The sequence below is a fragment of the Myxine glutinosa genome, chromosome 2 (genome assembly GCF_964187855.1).
Source record: "Myxine glutinosa chromosome 2, kmMyxGlut1.1, whole genome shotgun sequence".
In the NCBI taxonomy this organism is placed as follows: domain Eukaryota; kingdom Metazoa; phylum Chordata; class Myxini; order Myxiniformes; family Myxinidae; genus Myxine; species Myxine glutinosa.
In genome coordinates, this window is record NC_136262.1 from 271,942,763 (window position 1) to 271,966,365 (window position 23,603).

At 44.4% G+C, this 23,603-nt stretch overlaps 1 protein-coding gene across 1 annotated transcript in view; it reads left to right on the forward strand.

Moving 5' to 3' along the window:
- Positions 1 to 23,603, forward strand: part of LOC137420542 (WD repeat-containing protein 1) — a 185,664-nt gene that overhangs the window by 138,607 nt on the left and 23,454 nt on the right. Inside the window, exons 11-13 of the mRNA XM_078772558.1 lie at positions 8,510 to 8,597; positions 8,680 to 8,790; positions 11,830 to 12,003. Coding sequence (XP_078628684.1) covers positions 8,510 to 8,597; positions 8,680 to 8,790; positions 11,830 to 12,003 — 373 coding nt within the window. The remainder of the gene's footprint in view (positions 1 to 8,509; positions 8,598 to 8,679; positions 8,791 to 11,829; positions 12,004 to 23,603) is intronic.

A 23,603-nucleotide genomic window follows, 5' to 3' on the forward strand; every position in this document is an offset into this window, starting at 1 on the left:
AGGTTGGTATTTCAAAAAAGTGGATTTGGAGTGAAATTAGCGGGGGTAGAAAAGATCAAGGTTTTGGATGGGGGAAGATAAGAGATGGTGGTGGACAGCTGTTTTAAAGACCTGGAGGGTGGAGTGGGATTGAAGAGAGTGAGGGAGTTTGTTCCAGAGGCGGGAGAAAAGAGGAATGAAGGAGTGAAGGTGAGCAGAGAGTCTTGATTTTGGCAGTTTAACCATAAAAGGGTTGCAGGCAGATCTTGTGCGACCTATAAGGATATTTGGGGGACAGAGCCCAGACAGAGCTAGGGGGGCGAGGCCAGAGAGGAGTCGGTAGAAGACGGAAAGACCACCAACCTGCCTGCGGTGAGCGAGTGAAAGGCCCTTGGAGTTAGCTTCATCGCGGGAGATTCCAATGATTCTTAACGCTTTGGTTTCAACAGCGTGAAGACGAGCTAGGTGTGAGGCAGGAGCACCAGCCCAGAGGGGAGAGCAGTATTCCATTGAGCTGTGGATGAAAGCCTTGTATGTGGTGAGGAGCTCAGGTGTGCCAAGGAAGGACTTCGCATGACGGAGAATGCCCAGTCGGCGAATGGCTTTGGAGGCCAGATTTGAAATGTGGTTTTCCCAGGAAAGATCATGGCAGATAGTTAGACCCAAAAGCTTGAGCGACAGAACCTCTTGGAGAGGATTATTCAGAAAGTGGATGGGAGGGTTGTCCAGTCGGTCTTTTCGGAGAGACATCGTAAGAGTGTGAGATTTGTCAGGATTGAAAGACATGTTCTACTTGTTTGCCCAGTCTGTGATTTTGTCCAGGTCTGCAGAGAGTGAGGAGGCTGCAGACTGCCGATCTGAGGGATGAGGAATGGAGAGACAGACAGTAGAGTCCTCAGCAAAGAGATAGAGAGGATTTTCAAGAGAGTCGGAGAGATCATTGATGAAGACCAGAAAAAGCACAGGGCCCAGAACACTGCCTTGGGGAACTCCAGCCTGAACAGGAAGAGGAGATGAGAGAAACCCATTCAGGGCCACACGCTGACTACGACTAGAGAGGAAGTCCGCCAGCCATGCGTGGAGATTACCATGGATACCAAAGGAGGAGAGTTTGGTGAGCAGAGCGGGGTGCCAGACCGTATCGAAGGCATGTGATATGTCAAGGGAGACAGCTCTAATTTCCTGTTTGGCATTGAGGACCTCCATCCATTGTTGAGAAAGCAGAAGCAGCATGTCCAGAGTAGAGTGACCAGGTCTGAAACCAAATTGATGATCAGAGATCAAGCCATTGGAGAAGAGGAAAGATTTCATATCTGAAGCAATGATGGATTCCATGACTTTGCTGATTATTGGGAGAAGGCTGATTGGTCTGTAGTTGCTAGGATCTGTTTTTGCACCTTTTTTGTGCAAAGCGGTGATGTTGGCTGATTTCCAAGCAGGTGGCAGATTACCTTGAGCAAAAGAGAGGGTGAAGAGAACAGAGAGAGGGAGTGAAAGAGCGGAAGAACAGGATTTTAGGACCCGTGGGCTGATGCCGTCAGGTCCAGTTGCAGAATCAGAGTCGAGGGTTGACAGAAACTTTTCCACCTTGTCAGGAGGAAAGGACACAGTGTCCAGGAGCAGCTGGGTATGACTGGGTATGGTGGGTACAGAGAGGGATGGGTTTGGGACACAAGATTTAGACGCAAACACAGAGTTGAGGCATTCAGCTTTTTCATGTGCAGAGTCAGCCATGTAGCCGTTTGAGGTGAGGGAGGGGATGGAGGGGGAACAAACACAAGAAACAGATTTGACCAGATGCCACCAGGATTTGGAAGAGGGAGACAGATAAGAGAGTTCGGTCTTGAGAACGGAGAGATATTGTTTCCTAACCATAACCCTAACCCTAACGGTGCTATACTTACAAACGTGGGTTTTTATTAATAACGGTTCTATCTTTAAAAACGTGGGTTTTTCTGAATAACGGTGCTACATTTACAAACGTGGGTTTTTATTAATAACGGTGCAATGTTACAAACGTGAGTTTTTATTAATATTGCTGCTATATTTACAAACATGGGTTTTTATTAATAACGGTTCTATATTTACAAACGTGGGTTTTTATTAATAACGGTGCTATATTTAAAAACGTGGGTTTTTCTGAATAACGGTGCTACATTTACAAACGTGGGTTTTTATTAATAACGGTGCAATGTTACAAACGTGAGTTTTTATTAATATTGCTGCTATATTTACAAACATGGGTTTTTATTAATAACGGTGCTATACTTACAAACGTGGGTTTTTATTAATAACGGTGCTATATTTACAAGCGTGGGTTTTTATTAATAACGGTTCTATCTTTAAAAACGTGGGTTTTTCTGAATAACGGTGCTACATTTACAAACGTGGGTTTTTATTAATAATGGTGCAATGTTACAAACGTGAGTTTTTATGAATATTCCTGCTATATTTACAAACATGGGTTTTTATTAATAACGGTTCTATATTTACAAACGTGGGTTTTTATTAATAACGGTGCTATATTTAAAAACGTGGGTTTTTCTGAATAACGGTGCTACATTTACAAACGTGGGTTTTTATTAATAACGATGCAATGTTACAAACGTGAGTTTTTATTAATATTGCTGCTATATTTACAAACATGGGTTTTTATTAATAACGGTGCTATACTTACAAACGTGGGTTTTTATTAATTACGGTTCTATATTTAAAAACGTGGGTTTTTCTGAATAACGGTGCTACATTTACAAACGTGGGTTTTTATTAATAATGGTGCAATGTTACAAACGTGAGTTTTTATTAATATTGCTGCTATATTTACAAACGTGGGTTTTTATTAATAACGGTGCTATACTTACAAACGTGGGTTTTTATTAATAATTGGTTCAATGTTACAAACGTGGGTTTTTATTAATAACGGTGCTATACTTACAAATGTGGGTTTTTATTAATAACGGTGCTATATTTACAAACGTGGGTTTTTATTAATAACGGTGCTATATTTTAAAACGTGGGTTTTTCTGAATAACGGTGCTACATTTACAAACGTGGGTTTTTATTAATAACGGTGCAATGTTACAAACGTGAGTTGTTATTAATATTGCTGCTATATTTACAAACATGGGTTTTTTATTAATAACGGTGCTATATTTAAAAACGTGGGTTTTTCTGAATAACGGTGCTATATTTACAAACGTGGGGTTTTTAAAATTCATAACGGTGCAATGTTACAAACGTGACTTTTTAGTAATGCCGCTGCTATATTTACAAAGGTGGGTTTTTTTAAATTAATAACGGTGCAATGTTACAAACGTCACTTTTTCTTAATGCCGTTGCTATCTATCTATAATGCCAGTAATCTCTGTGTGTCTGTCTGTGTGTTTGTATGCGACAACGATTTCTCGACAACTACCGGTCCGATATACTTGAAACTTGCCAGGTATATTGCTGGGGACCCGAGGATGTGCCTTTTCAAGGTTTCATATTAATCGGACAATTACTTACCGAGATATGTCCAAAAAACGATTCAACCAATCACAGAGCAGCGAACGATCGCGTTTGCCGAACGTGGCGGGCACACTCTGCCTCGGATGGCACATTTGAGAGCGTATTCATTTATTTCACGTTTGCAAACTATGTTGGCGTTAAACTATGTTTTACAACTGATAAAAACGAATTTGCGATTCATTCGCTTTCTTGCGCGTTTGTGTACGCGATGGCGATTTCTTTACCAAACTCCGGAAGCCGTTCGCTTTGGACCGAACCATTGCATGTAAATAGAGGGGGGGGATTGTCACCACTCGCAAGCCGTTCGCTTTGGACCAAACCATTTCATGTAAATAGAGGGGGGGGGGATATAATTTTAGATATAGATATAGTACGGGCATGCCCTAGTATTTACAAAGGTGGGTTTTTTAAATAAATAATGGTGTAATGTTGCAAACATTACTAGTTGCAAACATTACTAATTTCACCCCAATTCCACTTTTTTGAAATACCAACTTCTGTCCTGGAAGTCCTTGGTGTCCTTGTGTTTTATACTTCTCCCTCCCCCCCCCACCCCCCCCTTCCCATGCCTGCAAACATTACTTTTATAAACATTACATTACATTTACATTACATTTACATTATTTTTTACATTTACATTTACATTTACATTACATTTACATCCTTATTTACAATTTACATTACATTACATTACATTTATAAAATAAAGTAATTTACTTTTATAAAGTAAATAATGGTGTAATGTTGCAAACATTACGAGTTGCAAACATTACTAATTTCACCCCAATTCCACTTTTTTGAAATACCAACTTCTGTCCTGGAAGTCCTTGGTGTCCTTGTGTTTTATACTTCTCCCTCCCCCCCCCCCCCCTCCTTCCCACGCCTCCTCCCCCCAAGCCCTCTCCCTTCCACACATCTCCCTGCTCTCAAATGTTGTGTTTGTGTGCTTCCCCTTCTCTCCCCCATCTTGTCTTCCGCTCCCTCTTTTTATATATTTTGTTTGTCTGGTCGATTTGTTTGTGAAGTAAATGTTAGCTCTTTTACGAGCCTCGATTCAGTATACAACAAAAAAAAAAAAACGTGTTTTTTTTTTTTTTTGTATACAAGATCGAGGCCCGTGAAAGAGCTAACATTAATCACACAAAAAGACAAACCGACACACAAAACACAAAAAACAAGGGGAGCGGCAGACAAGATGGGGAGAGAGGGGGAAGGACACAAACACAACATTTAAGAGCAGGGACATCGGGAGGACTTGGGGGGAGGAGGGAGAGGAGTAAAACAGATGAACCCTGCAAGGACTCTGGGGTGAATTACCGGGGGTAGAAAAGATCAAGGTTTTCGATGGGGGAAGATAAGAGATGGTGGTGAACAGCTGTTTTAAAGACCTAGAGGGAGGAGTGGGATTGAAGGGAGTGGGGGAGTTTGTTCCAGAAGTGGGAGAAAAGGGGAATGAAAGAGCGAAGGTGAGCAGAGAGCCTAGACTTTGGCAGTTTAACCATCAGAGGGTTGCAGGCAGATCTTGTGCGACCTGAAGGAATATTGGGGGACAGAGCACAGAGAGAGCTGGGGGAGCAAGGCCGGAGAGGAGTCGGTAGAAGACAGAAAGACCACCAACCTGCCTGCGGTGAGTGAGTGAAAGGCCCTCGGAGTTGACTACATCGCAGGAGATTCCAATGATTCTGAAAGCTTTGGCCTCAACAGCGTGAAGCCGAGCAAGGTGTGAGGCAGGAGCACCAGCCCAGAGGGGGGAACAGTATTCCATTGAGCTGCGGATGAAAGCCTTGTATGTGGTGAGGAGCTCAGGTGTGCCAAGGAAGGACTTCGCACGACGGAGGATGCCCAGTCGGCGACTGGCTTTGGAGGCCAGCTTGGAAATGTGGTTTTCCCAAGAAAGATCATGGCAGATAGTGAGACCCAAAAGCTTGAGCGACAGAACTTCTTGGAGAGGATTGTTGAGAAAGTAGATGGGAGGGTTGTCCAGTCGGTCCTTTTGGAGAGACATTGTAAGAGTGTGAGATTTGTCAGGATTGAAAGACATGCTCCACTTGTTTGACCAGTCTGTGATTTTGTCCAGGTCTGCAGAGAGTGAGGAGGCTGCAGGCTGCCGATCTGAGGGATGAGGAATGAAGCGGCAGATAGTGGAGTCATCAGCAAAGAGATAGAGAGGATTTTCCAGAGAGTCGGAGAGGTCATTGATGAAGACCAGAAATAGCACAGGGCCCAGAACACTACCTTGGGGAACCCCAGCCAGAACAGGAAGGGAAGATGAGAGAAATCCATTCAGGGCCACACGTTGCCTATGACCAGAGAGGAAATCCGCAAGCCATGAGTGGAGATTTCCCTGAATACCATAGGAGGTGAGTTTGGTGAGCAGAGCTGGGTGCCAGACCGTATCGAAGGCATGTGATATGTCAAGTGAGACAGCTCTGATTTCCTGTTTGGCCTTGAGGACCTCCATCCATTGTTGAGACAGCAGAAGCAACATGTCCAGAGTAGAATGACCTGGTCTGAATCCAAATTGATGATCAGAGATCAAGCCATTGGAGAAGAGGAAGGATTTGATATCTGAAGCAATGATGGATTCCATGACTTTGCTGATAATTGGGAGCAGGCTGATTGGTCTGTAGTTGCAAGGATCAGTTTTTGTGTAAAGCGGTAATGTTTGCTGATTTCCAAGATGCTGGCATATGACCTTCAGCAAAAGAGAGGGTGAAAATAACAGAGAGAGGGTGAGATAGAGCGGCAGAGCAGGATTTTAGGACCCGAGGGCTGATGCCATCTGGTCCAGTTGCAGAATCAGAGTCGCGGTTTGATAAAAACTTCTCCACCTTGTCAGGAGAGAAGGACACAGAGTCCAGGAGCAGTTGGGTTCGACTGGGAAAGGTGGGAACAGAGAGAGATGGGTTTGGGACACAATATTTTGAGGCAAACACAGAGTTGAGGCATTCGGCTTTGTCACGTGCGGTGTCAACTGTGTAGCCATTTGAGGTAAGGGAGGGGATGGAGGGGGAACAAACACCAGAAACGGATTTGACCAGACGCCACCAGGATTTGGAGGAAGGAGACAGGTTTGAGAGTTCAATCTTGCGTGTGGAGAGATAGTGCTTCCTGGCACTCCTGAGGGTAGAAACACACTTGTTTCGAGCTTGGTGGAAGGAACTGAGATTGCCTTCAGTTGGATTTGCCTTCCAAGACGCAAAGGCAAGTTGTTTCAGGGCAACTGCCTCACCACAAGATTCAGTGTACCATGGACGGGAGGAAGGGTAAGACAACTGAAGACGAGATGGGATAAATCTGTGCATGAGAGAGAGCAGTTTGCTTTGGAAGAATTCCCAGGAAGAATTTATGTCAGAGGCATTAGAGATGGGAGACCAGTCCAGTTGATTGATGGCTGCTTGCAGACCGTGCCAGTCGGCCTGAGTGAAATGCCAGACTCGGCGCTGAGGAGGCTCTCTGAGAATGGCCAGTGAGATGTCCACTTTAACAAGCACATGATCAGAAGAACCGATTGGAGCAGAAGAAGAGCAGCAGACATTTGCAGGGAAGTTAGTCATAACCAAGTCCAGAAGAGAAGATACTCCATTGACTGAGATCCGGGTCGGGAAATTGACAGATTGTGTCAGTCCCAATGAGTCGCAGAAGTCCTTTGCTGAGGTGCCTTGGCTGGTGAGAGATGAACCCACACCCAGCCAGCTGGCATGATGACAGTTGAAGTCGCCACATATGAGGAAGAGAGAGTTTGGATGAGTTGATAGAAGTTGGTCCATGTTGTCCGACAGAGAAATGTAAATGGAGTCATCACTGTTTGGAGGACGGTACAGAACACATATGAACAAAAGGTGGGAGCGGAGAGGAAGCCGTAGCCAGAGGTACTCCTGTGGGTGGGGTGGAGAGAAGGCAGTGCAGGGAGAGTGAGGAAGAGAGTTTTTGATAAAGATAGCCACCCCACCACCAGGACGAGGATCAGGTCTATCGTACCGGAGGAGGGAGTAACCAGGAAGAGATATTAAGGAATCAGAGACATCTTGAAGGAGGAAAGTTTCTGTTAAGCAGATCAAGTCCGGATTTTCAGAAGCAACCTGAATGGAGAGATCAATCAGGTTTGAGCGAAGGCCCCGGATGTTTGAGGTCCATACCGTTAGTGAGGAGAGAGGGGGAGCATCGGGTGCAGGACAGGGGAGGGGAGGGGTAGGGTCAGATGAAGGGCGAGAGGGGGATGTAGGAAGAGCAGTTGATAGTGTGTCAGAGATTACAGAAGAGTTACAAGAAAGGGAAGGATGAGGAGGACGAAAGGTTTGATGGTGATGGAATGAGGCACAGTGAGAGTTTCTTTGAGTGGGGGGCAGAGGAAAGTAGAAGGTTGGGGGAGGTGGAGGTATGACATAGGAGGGAGAGGAAGTGGGGAGGAGGCAGCTTTGAGAAGGAGGTGGGAGGAGGGAGAATTTTGGAGGGATGGTTGGGGGGGAGATTTGAAGGGGAGGGGCATTATTAATAGCGGTGCAATGTTACGAACGTGATTTTAAATTAATGACGGTGCAATATTCCAAAGGTGAGGTTTTATTTGATAACAGTGCAATATTACAAACGTGCAATGTTGGAAACGTGGGTTGTTATTAACAACGGTGCAATATTACAAATGTGCGTTTTTATTAACAATGGTGCGATGTTAGAAACGTGTGTTTTTAGAATAATAGTGCAACGTTACGAATGCAAGTTTTGAGCACCAAATGTGAAATATTACAAACCATTTTTTAAATAGAGGTGAAATGTTACAATGCCGTTTTAAAGAAAAACATTTTTATGAGGGTGAAACATTAAAAACTTCAGTTTTAAGCAATAGTGTGAAGCATTACAGAATCCAAACTTTGTGCATTGTTGTTTCTCTTTAATGTTCAGCTGAACATTGGGAAAGGCAAAAGCTGTGGTTGAGAAAACAACATACCTACATACCCATTAGTATCAATTCAAAAGTGATGCTTTGAGTGACGGTGAGTTTGTGTTTGTCACAAATGTTTAGTGCTGGAGATGTTGTGAAACTCGACTCGCAGCCACGTCGCAGTGCCGTGGGATCTGGTGGTCACGTCATAGTGCTGTGTGTTGACAAGGTATTGCTGTTTGCTTATGCGAGTGATGTCCCACTGTGAACATCTTGTGGATATATTGGTAATTGAATTTGGATATTTTCAGATTGTGCTGCTGAAGGACAGGAAATGCGGAGTTGGGATCGAGCAAACAGGATATGTACCTCAGGCCGTCTCTGTGCATCCCGAGGGTGTTACTGTGGCTGTTGGAGGCTCGGTGAGTGATTTCTCATTGCGATTATTCGACTTTCTTTTCTTGTACATGAACTCTATTGAAGGTCCTTACAATTGCAATTTTTTCGTTGTGGTTTCATCAATGGTCAATCAATTCTCGTCACTCTATTTTTGAAATCAAAATATTTGTGTTGCGTTAAGCACATGCTTGGCATCCAGACCATCATATTTGAAAATCTTTGGAGAACAACAGTTCACACACCTGAAGATTGTGAGGAGAGTGATGGGAGTGTAATTACAGTAAAGATAATTTTTTACTCAATACTGGGAGTGTCTGTGATGCTAATTGCTAATTAACGATAATTTTGTATCGGCTGAATATATGTCATTGTGATTGTTTGACTGTAATTTTATGTTTATTTATGACAGATGAGATTATCTGTTTATTGAAATTAAACCATGAAAATAATGTCGTGTGATTACCCTGTAGTGAACCGCAGGGCGACACGGATGACCAAACGAGCTTTACTCCAAGGCGTTCAACCCAAAAATGACGGTATTTTTTACACGCGAGAGAAAGGAGGCAAAAGCTGTGGAGGCAAAAACACCAAGGCGAGGTATTTTTTACACGCGAGAGAAAGGAGGATGACGAACTTACCTGGACGTCTTACACCCGACGTCTTCGCACCTGGATAACCAATCAACTCAAACGACACAGAATTAAAATGTACAAATAAACAGGTTTAATGATAATAAATGCCAGCAAACAAGAAAATGCGCGATAAGACTAATATCCTAAATACAGACAAAGGGAAACATAAAAAGAACGAAAATAAATGCATTATTTTGGTGGGCACTGAGCTCCAAGCTGCTCTTGAACCTCGTCAGGAATCGTCCCGGTTTGTCACAGGCCTCTACATCCTTGCGCGGGAAACCGCAGGCTGGACTGCAGGTGGGCGGAAACTAGGCCTCGCCACGCGTTCCGCTCACTCCTGGCTCCGTGCACGAATAGGCCATGCCTGCTCGGTCGCTCCAGCCACGCTTATCCTCATGATCTCGTTCACCAACACCAAAGACAGAAGATGCGAGTAAGTCCAGAGCCTTGACCGTTCTCTATCAAAGTCCGGATCCAAGAGAGAGATGTCAGGGCACGACCGTTCGTTGTCAAAGCCAGGACTCGAGGGAAGAAGAAGAAGAGAGAGGAAATGTCGGGCAGAGCGTTCCTTTATACTCAAGGCTCTGACGTCATCTCACGACGTCTCCATGTCCGCTCCTATCAGCGAGTGCCATCTTAGCAGTCCTTACTTGAACCAAATTCCGGACCAATCACTGCTCTTCAGGGCGTGGCCTCACGGACCTCCTGTGCCTGTGTGCTCACCATTTTGGTGTTATCAGCAGTAATGCTCAATGTCCTGCTTCTGGTTGGTTTTTATTTAGTGTGGTAAATGCGTGATTTCCTGGCTAGGTGTTTGTGCTGCATGTGTCATAAGGAACAGAGGAAAAATAACATTGGCCATTGCATACAGGGGATTTACCATTAATCTGAAAATACTAATTAACATTACCCCACCCCTCGTGATGGGAACGAAGATATGCTCTTCCACGACATACAGTCTGCCGGATCCCTATTTATGATACATGGGGTTTCTTCTTCACGACAGCCAGAGCAATTACCTATGCAATTCTACCTGGACTAAGGTATTGCCTACCCCCACAAACGTAGCAATACTAAAATATCATCCTTTTGACCCAACTTTGACAACGACCTCTCTCCCATCTTTGTTTCTTCAACTCGTACCCGATGGCATGGGCTACATTCCAGCCAACTAAGGTTGCCAACTGTACTGTATTATTGGACATAATATGAATCATATTTCTTAACTACCAGAGTTCAGATGAGACCGTTCAAAGATTTCCAGAGCGAAAAAGTGAATGCACATGAATCTGCAGCCGAGTTCTCCTGGAGACAGTGAATTCAAGTTCTTGCACATGTATTTCTGTGGCCTGGTCCTATCGGAGGCCGAATTCTGGTGAGGGCCTCAAATTTGGTGAGACTTGGCCGTGGTTTAGGTGCCATGATGGATTGAACATTCATGGGTTTGGCCCGTTTTGTTTGAAAACCCACAACCCGTCTTCATATCGTCAAAACAGGTATTGCATGGAAAGTACCATCAATTATAAAAACGTAATGTTTTGGCTCAGGTATAATGGGCCAAATGGCCTCCTCCTGGGTCGAGTTTCCCTGTTATTCCTTGTTCATGTTTCACTTCCATTCTACTTGCAAGGATTGACACACAGTGACAGACTGATAGACCTGTCGCTGATGATATGCAAGGTATCACCTAATCAATTGAATGTGTGACGTCATGAGCTTTCCCTCACCGAAGGATTCTACACGTAGTATCACTTCACTTCTGAGTTCCGATCACGTCTAATAAATAAATTTAAAAAATGAAGACTTGCTTTTGATTCATACCAACCTGTTGTTCATCACCTTCAATTTGCTACGTATGTTGAAGTTTACTTGTAGATTCCATGAAGTTTGGGCAATTTGGCTGAATTCTGCCTAGATTTCCATGACATTGACCAAGTATTCAAGGCGCGCGATCCATCTCGCACCCAAACTCAAAATGAAGAGTGCAATGGGGCACGAGCACGATCGCGCTCCTCAAAAATGATGGTGTGGGCATCTTGGTAGTACAAGATGGGAGATGATACCAGAGCTGCCATTTGGGGATCCTTGAAATGAGGAATAATTGTGCAGGTCTTTGCCAATTTTCGGTTGTCCCAGAAGCATTCCCATTTGAACCCCAAGCAAGCTCGTGATGTGGTAACCTAGGGTTAAATCCCATATAGCATATGTCTGTTCATTGTCTACTCGTGTGCTTGTAACCAATGTGAAAACTGATGTCTCATAATCTCTGTGTCCTTCATGTATAAGCTCCTCCATGAGCCTGAGATTTATTTAAGTAAATAATAAAAAAAAAATTTTTGATAGTTATAAGCTCCTCCGAGCTGGATCTAGACCAAATGAATGATTAAATTGTTTGACCATAGTGACCTACATGTTTGTCCATTTCAGGATGAAAACGTGCATCTGTATTCCATCGAAGGGAACTCATTGCGAGACAGCCAACAGGTCCTGCCAGTGAACGGCTTGGTTACTGACCTGCAGTTCTCTCCGAATGGGAATTTCCTGCTTGTGGGGGATGCAAACCGTGTAATCACAGTTTTCAGTGTGGCTGACAGTTATAAGGTAAGATATATTTTGGTATTTTTCAATATAGACACAAAGGACATGTATTTCCACTATTTGTAATCATTTTCTCTCTTTTGAAAGTCCCACTAACTTCTTGGAAATTAGGGAATTCATAGAACACCTTATACCACACAGTCTTGAGAAAAGGGCATGGGAAAGGACTTTTCATCTCTTGCTTTGCGTGTTCGAGCCAAATGTGTATTATTGGCTTTCTTCGTGAACTTTGAATAACAGGCGCGATGGCAACCATGTGAATCTGACGGATCAGTACAGAGCTGAACCTTGTCAATCCCACCCTCAGAGTGCATGGCAAATTTGATTGGTCGAGACAGCATAAAATTTTGCCCAAGTACTGCACCACAAAACTGAAGGTTTTTGGATGTGATAAGGTCATTTGTGTTCTGCAGTGTTCAAGTATATAATTCAATTGAAATAAAATAAAAGTTTTAAATGCTGCAGAAAAACAAAATATTCAGAGGTTTACCACCGTTGAGGCACCGTCTTTTAGACCACCTTATTTAACATTAAATTAGTCATTTATGCTGGTTGTTTGTCTTTTGACGTCTGTAAAAACAGTACGTTTCCTGTTTGGAATGATTTTCAATTTTGTTTCACTACTAGACAGGCAGACACACTGATGCAATTGCTTTACTTCTCTGTGCGCATGTGCATTCGAGATAAAACTCTGTATGATCGCCAAATTCAGAGACAAACTCGATGGTGTGAGCCAACTCTTCTGTTTTTGAACGTTGATTATAATCAAGATATTGATTTCATAAGAACCAGCAGAAGCTAAGCTTCCATTTGGTACCTCATTTGTATGTATTATTGAGATAATGATCCCACAAACTACCAAAGTATGAAACATGGAAATTGAGTGTGACGCGAATCGACCACGGTCGCGTTTTGAGGGTTCCTGTAAACAGTGATCCAAAATGACAAGTTCGTGCCTTTTGAAGGTTCCTCTAAATATTGATCTAAAATAACAAGTTCATCCAATTTGAGGGTTCCTCTGGAATCTAGATATTGATCCAAAATGACATGTTCGTGCCTTTTGAAGGTTCCTCTCGAATCTAGATATTGATCCAAAATAACAAGTTTGTCCCATTTGAGGGTACCTCTAGATATTGATCCCAAATAACAAGTTTGTCCCATTTGAGGGTACCTCTAAATATTGATCCAAAATAACAAGTTTGTCCCATTTGAGGGTACCTCTAGATATTGATCCAAAATGACAAGTTTGTCCCATTTGAGGGTACCTCTAGATATTGATCCAAAATGACAAGTTCGTCCCATGTGAGGGGGTCCTCTAGAATCTAGATATTGATCCAAAATAACAAGTTTGTCCCATTTGAGGGTACCTCTAGATATTGATCCCAAATAACAAGTTTGTCCCATTTGAGGGTACCTCTAAATATTGATCCAAAAGGACAAGTTCATACCATTTGCGAGTACCTCTAAATATTGATCCAAAATAACTAGTTCGTCCCATTTGAGGGTTCCTCTAGAATCTAGATATTGATCCAAAATGACAAGTTCGTCCCATGTGAGGGGTCCTCTAGAATCTACATATTGATCCAAAATGACAAGTTCGTCCCATGTGAGGGGTCCTCTAGAATCTAAATATTGATCCAAAATGACAAGTTCGTCCCAGTTGAGAGTACCTCTACATATTGATCCAAAATAACAAGTTCGTCCCATTTGAGGGTTCCTCTAGAATCTAGATATTGATCCAAAATGACAAGTTCATCCCATGTGAGAGTACCTCTACATATTGATCCAAAATAACTAGTTCGTCCCATTTGAGGGTTCCTCTAGAATCTAGATATTGATCCAAAATGACAAGTTCGTCCCATGTGAGGGGTCCTCTAGAATCTACATATTGATCCAAAATGACAAGTTCGTCCCATTTGAGAGTATCTCTAGATATTGATCCAAAATGACATGTTCGTGCCTTTTGAAGGTTTCTCTAAATATTGATCCAAAATAACAAGTTCATCCCATTTGAGGGTTCCTCTAGATATTGATCCAAAAGGACAAGTTCGTACCATTTGAGAGTACCTCTAAATATTGATCCAAAATGACAAGTTCGTCCCATTTGAGAGTACCTCTAAATATTGATCCAAAATGACAAGTTCGTCCCATTTGAGAGTACCTCTAGATGTTGATCCAAAATGACAAGTTTGTCTCATTTGAGGGTACCTTGTTTTTTAATTGTTTTTTTGTATACAAGATCGAGGCTCGTGTAAGAGCTAACATCAATTCACCCCCACCCCCCCCCCCCCCCCAAAAAAAACCCGACACAAAACATACACTAAAGGGAGTGGGAGACAAGATGGGGAGAGAGATAGACCACAATACGTCCGTATCTAACTCTCTGTTTCGTGCAACATTACTGGGGGCAACTTTATTCTTGATCAATAATTCCAAAAATATGATAAGCATTCAGAAAAGGTGCGTCCCCAATCCTCAAAATTGCTCATAAAAGCGTAAAAATCGAATAATTTCGGTAAATAATGTCACATTAAATTTTGCTGACCAGTCGATGCACGTGATGAAATAGGCCAATCAGCGTTACCGTATTTGACGCTCAGTGAAATTGATGACGTAGTTTCCCAGAATAATCCAATCACGGTCGCCGTGCCATTGCACTGCGAACCAAAGATGGCGGCGCCCACGGAATGCAGTTCTACGGCGGATCGTACATTTTCTTCAAATTTTTGCGTCATGCATGTAGATTCTACAACAAAAAGTAACTTCATGGTGTTCAATAATGAATCGTGGAAACGGTTTGTCGATTTCGCTCGCAAATGGGTGAATTACGACTGCAAAGAGAGTGATATAGTTACCGAGATTGCAACAAAGCTTCGTATTGATTTTCACGATACTGCTACATGCATTGCGGCTCAGCCCTCGCCGTCGAGTAACATTGGCTACCACTACAATTGCTACAAGCGCTTCTGTGACAACAGTAAAATCAGAAGAAAAGAGAAGTCATTTGCAAAGAAATCTACTTCTCAAGGACAAGGTATGTGTAAACTCATGCACCATGCATTGAGAATGACTTTAAAATTTACTTATGTAACGTTAGATTGGACATGTGAATGATGATGATGATGATGATGATTTGGTGGAAGACTAACTTAGTGACTTTGTATCATGTTCAACTTGCTGTAGTAGTACAATTTTACTGTAATTTTGGAATAATGGTTATTCAGGGAATTATAAATGTCAATGATTTGATATTAAACTTAAAGCCATTATTGGAGGGGGCGGACATAGACTACAGGAACTTTTGCAAATCTGTTAACTGGGGATCAGTGAAGCAGGTGCATACAACAGCCGTCCATGTGTGTTTCCTTCAAATTCACCTCATATCTCTTTGTAGCCTCTATAGTGAGGCTATAGATACTTTTATGATATTGTAAGTATAAATTTCACGGAAAAAAGTGAGGAAATATTCGCTTGGTTACAAAGAAATCCTACGTAAACAAACATGGAAATACTGTTATTTTAACCGGCATCGCTGGTCCCTCTCTCACAAATGCGCAAAAATTACTTGTGTCCACCCCTCCTATAGCATGCTGGCTTGTATTGTAAGCAAAGGAGAGAATGAAAAGATTTATTGGGAGATATTACACAACACAAAGTCCAGTTCATCTAATTTCATCCAGTTTTCCAGAAAGTGATGGAAAATGTTGACTTTCTAAATGCCTGTCTAATAAAAGGCATTTATACTATATTCTACAAAAGAGGTGTTTGGAGATAAAATTTTACTACACAATATCTTTCATCTAATATTGTAATGTTACATTTTAAATAAATAAGCAATCTAATTGCATTCTCTTTGGTTGTCTTTGCATCTTCTATCATTTCATCAATGCAAATACAGGAACAGACATGAACGTACTGGATAACCAACCAAGTGACTTACACGAAGGACAGCCAAGCCAAAAGCGTGTACAAGCGTGTAAAAGCGTAATTTACAATTTCTTTCTTAACATCCACTCAAAGTAGGTGGCACGTTATTAATGCACGTTATTAATTTATGAAGAAAAAAAAAAACCACCTTTAGAGGCCATTTTTCCCCGCAAAGCGGGGGTTGGCCTTTTTCGGGAACCGTGGTTGTTGTTGTTTTTCGGTCCCCTATTTGAAGCAATGTTTTACGGCCGGATGCCCTTCCTGACGCCAACCCTTTTTGCCGCCTTTAACGACAAATAGGGAATTACCAGTGAACTGGTACTCAATTAGCCGACCTCGGAAGGATGACAGGCTGAGTCAACCCCCCTGGCGTTAATTCAGCGATCGACTGGGATTCGAACCCAGGATCCTTGGATCCTAAGCCGGCACCCTAGCCGCTAGCCCAACACCAGGGATAATTAATTTATGAAGCCCAACAGATAATAACATGTTCACTGAATTAAAGATTAAAAATCACAATCTGATTAAAAAGCCAGGAAGCCATCATACACTTCATGTACCATTTGTTAATATGCATTTTCATCAACTGCTCGTTATAAATTTCTGAGCACCCCTTGTGCGTGGGGACATGGATATTCTTAATCAGTGACACATTTCCTTCAAACCCATTAAAGTTTTAAGTTGCCCCCATCGTTGTTCCACGAAAATTGAAAATTAAGCGCATATATACTGCATGCCCTATGGCCTAAGAGGGAAGCACACAAGTACAACAGCAGAGAACAGGGACAACGGAAGATCTGTGGGAGGGGGGGGGGCATGGGGGAGGAGGCATGGGAAGGCGGGTGGTTGGGGGAGGGGGATGGGAGAGGTATAAAACACAAGGACACTGCTAGAACTTTCAGGAAAGAAAGAAGTCGGTGTTTCAAAAAAAGTGGATCTGGGGTGAATTAACGGGGGTAGAAGAGATCAAGGTTTTGGATTGGGGTAGATAAGAGATGGTGGTGAACAGCTGTTTTAAAGACCTGGAGGGAGGACTGGGATTGAAGAGAGTGAGGGAGTTTGTTCCAGAGGCGGGAGAAAAGAGGAATGAAGGAGTGAAGGTGAGCAGAGAGCCTAGATTTTGGCAATTTCACCAGAAGAGGGTTGCTGGCAGATCTTGTGCGACCTGCAGGAATATTTGGCAGACAGCACAGATAGAGCTGGGGGAGCTAGGCCAGACAGGAGTCGGTAGAAGACAGAAAGACCACCTACCTGCCTGCGGTGAGTGAGTCAAAGGCTCTTGGAGTTAGCTTCATCGTGGGAGTTTCCAATGATTCTGAAAGCTTTGGTTTGAACAGCGTGAAGATGAGCTAGGGGTGAGGCAGGAGGACCAGCCCGGAGGGGAGAACAGTATTCCATTGAGCTGCGGATGAAAGCCTTTTATGTGGTGAGGAGCTCAGGTGTGCCAAGGAATGACTTCGCACGACGGAGGATGCCCAGTCGGTCACTGGTTTTGGATGTCAGCTTAGAAATGTGGTTTTCCCATGAAAGATCATGGCAGATAGTGAGACACAAAAGCTTGAGTGACAGAACTTCTTGGAGAGGATTGTTCAGAAAGTAGATGGGAGGGTTGTCCAGTCAGTCTTTTCGAAGAGACATAGTAAGAGTGTGACATTTGTCAGGATTGAAAGACATGTTCCACTTGTTTGATCAGTCTGATTTTGTCCAGGTCTACAGAGAGTGAGGAGGCTGCAGACTGCTGATCTGAGGGATGAGGAATGGAGCGGCAGAGAGTGGAGTCATCAGCAAAGAGATAGGATTTTCCAGAGAGACGGACAGATCATTGATGAAGACCAGAAAAAGCGCAAGGCCCAGAACACTGCCTTGGGGAACTCCAACCTGAACAGGAAGGGGAGAGGAGAGAAATCCATTCAGGGCCACACATTGACTACGTCCAGAGAGGAAGTCCGCAAGCCATGCGTGGAGATTTCCATGGATACCATAGGAGGATTGTTTGGTGAGCAGAGCGGGGTGCCAGACCGTATCGAAGGCATGTGATATGTCAAGGGAGACAGCTCTAATTTCCTGTTTGGCATTGAGGACATCCATCCATTGTTGAGACAGCAGAAGCAGCATGTCCAAAGTCGAGTGACCAAGTCTGAATCCAAATTGATGATCAGAGGTCAAGCCATTGGAGAGGAGGAAAGATTTGATATCCGAAGCAATGATCGATTCCATGACTTTGCTGATAATTGGGAGAAGGCTGATTGGTCTGTAGTTGCAAGGATCTGTTTTTGCACCTTTTTTGAGTAAAGCGGTGATGTTGGCTGATTTCCAAGCTGATGCAGATGACCTTGAGCAAAAGAGAGGGTGAATAGAACAGAGAGAGGGTGAGATAGAGCGGCAGAGCAGGACTTTAGGAGCCGGGGACCTCCGCTTCCGGTCTTGCCGGCGAGGTTACATTTTTTTCGCAGCTGTCCACGCTCTCCACGCTATCGAAGTTAGGTAATTGTTCCCATTTGTATTTTCGTCAAAACTGTATTTATTTTATGGTGTGTGTACCGACTGTGGGTCCTTAGGAAAATTATCGGTGTTAATCTTTCATACCTGTATGGAAAATCGTGTTAATTCGTGTCGTGTCTTTTGAGGCCTTGTACCTTGAGGCTTTGTTTTTCTCTCAGCGGGTCCGTCGGATGTGCTCCAATAACTTTCGTTCTCTGTTTTTCCCAGTCTTTTCACCCCATAGCCTACTTCCTTGTTTAAAATCTCAATTAAAAAAAAAAACAACCAAAAAACATTTCCTTCTCTGTTCTTATTCGTTGTTCTTATTCGTTTATTCGTTGTTCTTATTCGTTTGTTCTTCGACCACGTGCTTCACCCCATTTCCCCAGATAGTCTTCACTGTTAAACTTTAAAATGTTTAAACTTTCCCCTGAAGTACTGTATTCTATAGTATATTATAACATCTTTTTCTTCTTCTTCTTTAAATGGTTGCTTTCGACTTGCTCACCAAATCTATTCATCCCAAAAAAAAATTCCATCTCTTACAGTGCCTCTTTCATACTTTCCCTAAACTCACCTGCACTCCACCCCCATTCCAGCATCCTTAAACGTATTTTTAACTCGAACGTCACAAGAAACTCATTTTGCAATAAATGTTCGGTTCCCATTAATCGTATACTTTCTAAAATCTAATCTCGCTCCTCCCCTCCAAATCTTCCCCATCACCCCGCCCCTCCAAATCTTCCCCATCACCACTCCCCTCCAAATCTTCCCCATCACCCCTCCCCTCCAAATCCTCCCCATCACCCATCCCTTTCAAATCTTCCCCATCACCCCTCCCCTCCAAAACCTCCCCATCACCCATCCCTTTCAAATCTCCCCCCTTGCCCCTTCCCTCCGAAACTCCCCCCACACCCCTCCCCTCCTGGACTCCCCCTCGCCCCTCCCCTCCTAGACTCCCCCTTCACCCCTCCCCTCCAAATCTCCCCACCCTCATTTCTTCTCCATTTCCCCCCTCTCACCCCTCCTCCTCAAAGTGTCCTTCCCGCTTCTTCCCCCTTCCAACTCTCACCTCCATCTCCCCCAACCTTCTGCCTCGCTCTTCCCCCTCCTCAAATAACACCTCATTGTGCCTCACCCAATCACCATCAAACCTTTTGTCCGCCCCATCCTTCCCTTTCTCCGAGCTATTCTGAAATCTCTGACACACCTTCAACAGCTCTCCCTACCTCTTCCACATCTTACCCTACCCCTCCTCCCCCTGTTCTCTATCCGATGCTCCCCCTTCCTCTTCATTAACGGTATGGACCTCAAACATCCGGGGCCTTCGTTCAAACTTAACTGATCTCTCCATACAGGTTGCTTCTGACAAACCAGACGTGATCTGCTTAACAGAAACTTTCCTCCTTCATGATGTCTCTGATTCCTTAGTATCTCTCCCGGGTTACTCCCTCCTCCGGTATGATAGACCTGAGCCTCGTCCTGGAGGTGGGGTTGCTATCTTTATCAAAAACTCTCTTCCTCACTCACCCTGCACTGCACTCTCTCCACCTCACCCCCAGGAATACCTCTGGCTACAGATTCCCCTTCGCTCCCACCTCTTGTTCATATGTGTGTTGTACCGTCCACCAAACAGTGATGACTCCATCTACATCTCGCTGTCTGATATGGACCAACTTCTATCTACTCATCCCAACTCTCTCTTCCTCATATGTGGTGATTTCAGTTGTCACCATGCCAGTTGGCTGGGTGTGGGTACCCCTCTCACCAGCTATGGCTCCTCAGCAAAGGACTTCTGCGACTCACTGGGACTGACACAATCTGTCAATTTCCCGACCCGGATCTCAGTCAACGGAGCATCTTCTCTTCTGGACTTGGTTATGACTAACTTCCCTGAAAATGTATGATGCTCTTCTTCTGCTCCAATCAGCTCATCTGATCATGTGCTTGTTAAAGTGGACATCTCTCTGACCATTCTCAGGGAGACTGCTCAGCGTCGACGAGTCTGGCATTTCACTCAGGCCAACTGGCACGGTCTTCAAGCAGCCATCAATCATCTGGACTGGTCTCCCATCTCTACCACCTCTGACATCAACTCATCCTGGGAATTCTTCCAAAGTAAATTGCTCTCTCTCATGCACAGATTTATCCCATCTCGTCTTCAGTTGTCATACCCTTCCTCCCGTCCATGGTACACGGAATCTTGTGGTGAGGCTGTTGCCCAGAAACAACTTGCCTTCGTCTCCTGGAAAGCAAATCCAACGGAAGGAAATCTCATTTCCTTTCACAAAGCCGGAAACCAGTGTGTGTCCACCCTCAGGAGAGCCAGGAAACAATATCTCTCCGTTCTCAAGACCGAACTCTCTTATCTGTCTCCCTCTTCCAAATCCTGGTGGCGTCTGGTCAAATGTGTTTCTGGTGTTTGTTCCCCCTCCATCCCCTCCATCCCCTCCCTTACCTCAAACGGCTACAAAGCTGACTCCGCACGTGAAAAAGCTGAATGCCTCAACTCTGTGTTTGCCTCTAAATCTTGTGTCCCAAACCCATCGCTCTCTGTACCCACCGTACCCAGCTGCTCCTGGACTCTGTGTCCTTTCCTCCTGACAAGGTGGAAAAGTTTCTGTCAACCCTCGACTCTGATTCTGCAACTGGACCTGACAGCATCAGCGCACGGGTCCTAAAATCCTGTTCTTCCGCTCTTTCACTCCCTCTCTTTGTTCTCTTCACCCTCTCTTTTGCTCAAGGTCATCTGCCATCTGCTTGGAAATCACCCAACATCACTTACACAAAAAATGTGCAAAAACAGATCCTAGCAACTACAGACCAATGAGCCTTCTCCCAATTATCAGCAAAGTCATGGAATCCATCATTGCTTCGGATATGAAATCTTTCCTCTTCTCCAATGGCTTGATCTCTGATCATCAATTTGGTTTCAGACCAGGTCACTCGACTCTGGACATGCTGCTTCTGCTGTCTCACCAATGGAAGGAGGTCCTCAATGCCAAACAGGAAATTAGAGCTGTCTCCCTCGACATATCGTGTGCCTTTGATACGGTCTAGCACCCCGCTCTGCTCACCAAACCCTCCTCCTTTGGTATCCATGGAAATCTCCACGCATGGCTGGCGGACTTCCTCTCTAGTCGTAGACAACGTGTGGCCCTGAATGGGTTTCTCTCATCTCCTCTTCCTGTTCAGGCTGGAGTTCCCCAAGGCAGTTTTCTGGGCCCTGTGCTTTTTCTGGTCTTCATCAATGATCTCTCCGACTCTCTTGAAAATCTTCTCTATCTCTTTGCTGATGACTCCACTCTCTGCCGCTCCATTCCTCATCCCTCAGATCGGCAGTCTGCAGCCTCCTCACTCTCTGCAGACCTAGACAAAATCACAGATTGGGCAAACAAGTGGAACATGTCTTTCAATCCTGGCAAATCTCACACTCTTACGATGTCTCTCCGAAAAGACCGACTGGACAACCCTCCCATCCACTTTCTGAATAATCCTCTCCAAGAAGTTCTGTCACTCAAGCTTTTGGGTCTCACTATCTGCCATGATCTTTCCTGGGAAAACCACATTTCAAATCTGGCCTACAAAGCCAGTCGCCGACTGGGCATCCTCCGTCGTGCGAACTCCTTCCTTGGCACACCTGAGCTCCTCTCCACATACAAGGCTTTCATCCGCAGCTCAATGGAATACTGCTCTCCCCTCTGGGCTGGTGCTCCTGCCTCACACCTAGCTCGTCTTCACGCTGTTCAAACCGAAGCGTTCAGAATCATTGTAATCTCCCGTGATGAAGCTACCTCCGAGGGCCTTTCACTTACTCACAACAGGCAGGTTGGTTGTCTTTCTGTCTGCTGCCGACTCCTCTCCGGCCTTGCTCCTCCAGCTCTCTCTGGGCTCTGTCCCCCAAATATTCCTACAGGTCGCACAAGACCTGCCTGCAACCCTCTTATGGTTAAACTGCCAAAATCAAGACTCTCTGCTCACCTTCACTCCTTCATTCCTCTTTTCTCCCGCCTCTGGAACAAAGTCCCTCACTCTCTTCAATCCCACTCCTCCCTCCAGGTCTTTAAAACAGCTGTTCACCACCATCTCTTATCTTCCCCCATCCAAAACCTTGATCTTTTCCACCCCCGCTAATTTCACCCCAAATCCACTTTTTTGAAATACCAACCTCTTTCCTGGAAGTCCTTGGTGTCCTTGTGTTTATACTTCTCCCACTCCCCCCCCCCCCCTTCCCACGCCGCCTCCCCCCTCCTTCCCACGCCGCCTCCCCCTCCCTCCCACACATTCCCGATGTCCCTGCTCTCAAATGTTGTGTTTATGTGCTTCCCCTTCTCTCCCCATCTTGTCTACCGCTCCCCTTTTTATATACTTTGTTTGTTTGTCTGTTTGATTTGTTTGTGTGATAAATGTTAGCTCTTTCACGAGCCTTGATTTATGTATACAAAAAAAAAGAAGAAAAAAAGACCCGTGGGCTGATGCCGTCTGGTCCAGTTGCAGAATCAGAGTGAAGGTTTGACAGAAACTTCTCCACCTTGTCAGGAGAGAAGGACACATAGTCCAGGATCAGCTGGGTACGACTGGGTACGGTGGGTACAGAGAGGGATGGGTTTGGGACAAAAGATTTAGAGGCAAACACAGAGTTGAGGCATTCAGCTTTTTCACATGTGGTGTCAGCTGTGTAGCCGTTTGAGGTAAGGGAGGGGATGGAGGGGGAACAAACACCAGAAACAGATTTGACCAGACGCCACCAGGATTTGGAAGAGGGAGACAGGTTTGAGAGTTCATTCTTGAGAGAAGAGAGATATTGTTTCATGGCTCTCCTGAGGGTAGACACACACTTGTTCCGAGCTTTGTGAAAGGAAATGAGATTTCCGTCTGTTGGATTTGCCTTCCAGGAGGCGAAGGCAAGTTGTTTCTGGGCAACTGCCTCACCACAAGATTCCATGTACCATGGACGGGAGGAAGGGTATGACAACTGAAGACGAGATGGGATAAATCTGTGCATGAGAGAGAGCAATTTACTTTGGAAGAATTCCCAGGATGTGTTGATGTCAGTGGCAGTGGAGATGGGAGACCAGTCCAGATGATTGATGGCTGCTTGTAGACCATGCCAGTTGGCCTGAGTGAAATGCCAGACTCGTCGATGCTGAGGAGGCTCTCTGAGAATGTCCAGAGAGATGTCCACTTTAACAAGC